Here is a 3263-nt window from a genome sequence, read left to right as displayed (position 1 = left end):
AGTGCACTTATAAAAATATGTTAATTCAGAAAAATAAAGGTATTGGTCTATTTACATATACTGTATATATGCGAGTACAAGCCGACCTGACTATCAGCTGGGGCACCTAATTTTACCACAAAAACTACATTAAAAATGTGCTGGAAAACTCGACTTATACACGAGTATATATGGTATTCATATTGCAATACATTGAGGAGTGGGTGGATTTTGGGCCTCTGCTCAAGCCCTCCCTCAATACAAGAACCATTGGTTCTAACAAGTTGACATTCTGTGATGCTCACCCTCCCAGCACGATCGCTGAAGACAAAATGGGTGCATAAGCAAATATGGTGAAGAAACATGAGGGTACCCAGCTATCAAAAGATATAGCATTTAGTGTCTTAAAGGCTTGAAATTAAACAAGTGGCCATCTAGCAGAGAAGCAACAAACCCACGTGGAAGAAGCACACCAGCCTGTGCAATCATGAGGTGTCAACAGAATCAGGTAACAAGCACCAGAAGACCCCAAACAAACAAACAAAAAGATATTGTTGAGAATGAGGGGGGTCAGAGCAGAGACCCAAAACCCATCTGTAGAGACATCACCTCACAGAAGGGTCACAAGGAAGGGATGAATCAACCAGGGCACAGCATAACACCAATGAAATGCATAATATTCGTCTGGTTCTTTGAGGCTTCCTCACGCCCACGAGCATGACCTCAGTCCTGCCTTTCAGATCTGGCTAGACAGCATGGACACAGGTCCAGATACGAGCCCAGGACACACAGAATCCAGGTCAGATCAACCCCGCAGGGGCAGAGATGGGAACAGTGGCACCAGGAGGGTAGGGGAAAGGTGGGGAGGAAGAGGGAGGGAAGGGGGAATCAATCTCAATGATCAGTACATGACACGTCCCCCCCCCCCCAGGGAGATGAAGAAAGAAGCAAGGATGAAAATGATGATGGCAGCATCTGTACAAATGTGCTTGAAACCATTGATGTGTGGAATGTTATAAGGGCTGTAAGAGCCCCCAATAAAATGATTTCTTTTAAAGTAAGGTGACTACAATCAATTTCATATAAAAAAATTGCTTCGGGTGCTCAAACAACCATGATAAGGGAAATTTTCCCCCAGCACCCCAGCATATGTCTCATGAACTTGAATTCATTTTGTGGTCTTCAGTCAAATCCACATTAGAATTGATGGTCCACATGGATTCTTTTTATGAAGTTCAAAGAATTACACAGAAGTTGCCTCGTCTATCCGTTAAGTGAATTGGAAGAGCCATTAGGAGTAAACCCAGTTCACAGATAAGGAAGCTGACAGGCAGGTTCTTTGACTTGTCTTTCTCCCCTAGTGCTAGTCTGCAGGGACTGTCTGCCCCGGGAGGAGCTCTAGGTGAGGGGCCTAACTGTTTCAACCCAGCAGCCTCCGAGGGCCAAAGATGAGGCTCTCCACTCCCAGGGGCAGGTCCACCCTGTCCTGTAGGGTGGGATGAGCAGGAGCGATTGGATGGCCGTGAGTTGGGGCTTTTCTTGTCCTCTTGGTTTGCACCTTGACAGCTCCGGTGACTCGGAAAGGAGAGGGAGCCCCTCCCCGCAGCCCCCAAAAAAACATGTGGGGGAAGAAATGGAGTCTGGATTGCCCCGCTCAGCTTCTGCCCTCTCCCTCCTCCAGGTGGTGAGAGATGGGCGACTGGAGCTTCCTGGGCAACATCTTGGAGGAGGTGAACGAGCACTCCACCGTCATCGGCCGCGTCTGGCTCACCGTGCTCTTCATCTTCCGCATCCTCATCCTGGGCACGGCCGCGGAGTTCGTGTGGGGGGACGAGCAGTCGGACTTCGTGTGCAACACCCAGCAGCCGGGCTGCGAGAACGTGTGCTACGACCAGGCCTTCCCCATCTCCCACATCCGCCTCTGGGTGCTGCAGATCATCTTCGTGTCCACGCCCTCGCTGGTGTACGTGGGCCACGCCATGCACCACGTCCGCATGCAGGAGAAGCGCAAAGAGAGAGAGGTGGAGGAGCTGTGCCCGCAGCCGGGGGGCAACGGCGCCGAGAGGGGTCCCCTGGGCCCCGACCAGGGCAGCCTCAAGAAGGGCAGCAGCTGCAGCCGAAGCACCAAGCAGTTCCGGCTGGAGGGGACCCTGCTGAGGACCTACGTCTGCCACGTCATCTTCAAGACCCTCTTTGAGGTGGGCTTCATCGTGGGCCACTACTTCCTCTACGGGTACCACATCCTGCCCCTGTACCGCTGCAGCCGGTGGCCCTGCCCCAATGTGGTGGACTGCTTCGTGTCACGGCCCACGGAGAAAACCATCTTCATTGTCTTCATGCTGTCCGTGGCCTCCGTGTCCCTGTTCCTCAACGTCATGGAGATGAGCCACCTGGGCCTCAAGAGGGTGCGTTCGGCCTTCACGAGGCCAGAGGAGCAGCCGCTGAGCGACATCCCTGAGAAATCGCTCCACTCCATTGCGGTCTCCTCCATCCAGAAGGCCAAGGGCTACCAGCTCCTGGAGGAAGAGAAGATCGTGTCCCGTTATTTCCCTTTGACCGAGGTCGGGATGGTGGAGAGCAGCCCACTAGCTGACAAGCCTTTCAGCCAGTTTGAGGAGAAGATGACCGCAGCGCCCCTGGGGGACTTGTCCCAGGTTTGCCGAGCGAAGTTGCCCTCTTATGCTCCGGTGGAAGTGGAGGACGTAGAGCAGCCTGCAGACCAGGGCGCGGAATCAGAGGAGAGAGCTGCGCAGGTGACCACAGAAGGGCAGGAGGCAGTTCTGGAAGGGGAGAACGCAGAGAGCTTCCCAGCGAGTGCCCAGGCCGAGAAAGAAGAGCTGCCGGCAGAAAAGGCATCAAAGCCAGGGCCCCTCCTGTGTGCAGAGCTGGCTGCTGATGACCCCCGAGCTCTGAGCCGGCTGAGCAAAGCCAGCAGCCGGGCCCGGTCAGATGACCTAACTGTATGAGAGAAAGGAAACTCCCAAGCCTGCCAGATAGAGAGCAGAAAGACCCCGGCGTGCTTTCACTGTTTGGTTCCCTGCCCTAACCCCCACTCCTGGTTGATGAGGAGTGGACCCCAATCATGCTAAACAAGTAGGGCATTGCTTTGCCCTTAGTGAGGGACGGCCAAGACAGTCACAACTCTGTCTCATCAAAGTTTCCAATCTCATAGGACTGCCCTGCCCCTCCACCCTAACTGCTATGGGTGACTCTTCTTCCATCCCTATTGCTCCATCAAAATCCTTCTGAGCTGAATCATGGGAGCCCCCACCAGCTTCCACCAG

The 3263-nt window shown here is 53.6% G+C and overlaps 1 protein-coding gene across 1 annotated transcript; it reads left to right on the top strand.

The window, feature by feature from the left end:
* The first annotated feature begins 1670 nt into the window (after positions 1-1670).
* GJA8 (gap junction protein alpha 8) lies at positions 1671-2945 on the top strand. The gene has a single exon (XM_004717267.1). It carries the CDS (start codon positions 1671-1673, stop codon positions 2943-2945), a length of 1275 nt encoding a protein of 424 aa, XP_004717324.1.
* Positions 2946-3263: the final 318 nt, after the last annotated feature.

Source organism: Echinops telfairi, unplaced genomic scaffold (assembly GCF_000313985.2).
Source record: "Echinops telfairi isolate 266 unplaced genomic scaffold, ASM31398v2 ScPeMD7_7466;HRSCAF=8504, whole genome shotgun sequence".
Classification (NCBI taxonomy): Eukaryota; Metazoa; Chordata; class Mammalia; order Afrosoricida; family Tenrecidae; genus Echinops; species Echinops telfairi.
Note: the sequence above shows the minus strand (reverse complement) of the source record. Positions and strands in the feature narration are given on the sequence as shown.

What these genes read in the sequence shown, in the direction of transcription:
- GJA8 (XM_004717267.1), top strand. Translation starts at nt 1,671, where the DNA reads ATGGGCGACTGGAGCTTCCTGGGCAACATCTTGGAGGAGGTGAACGAG.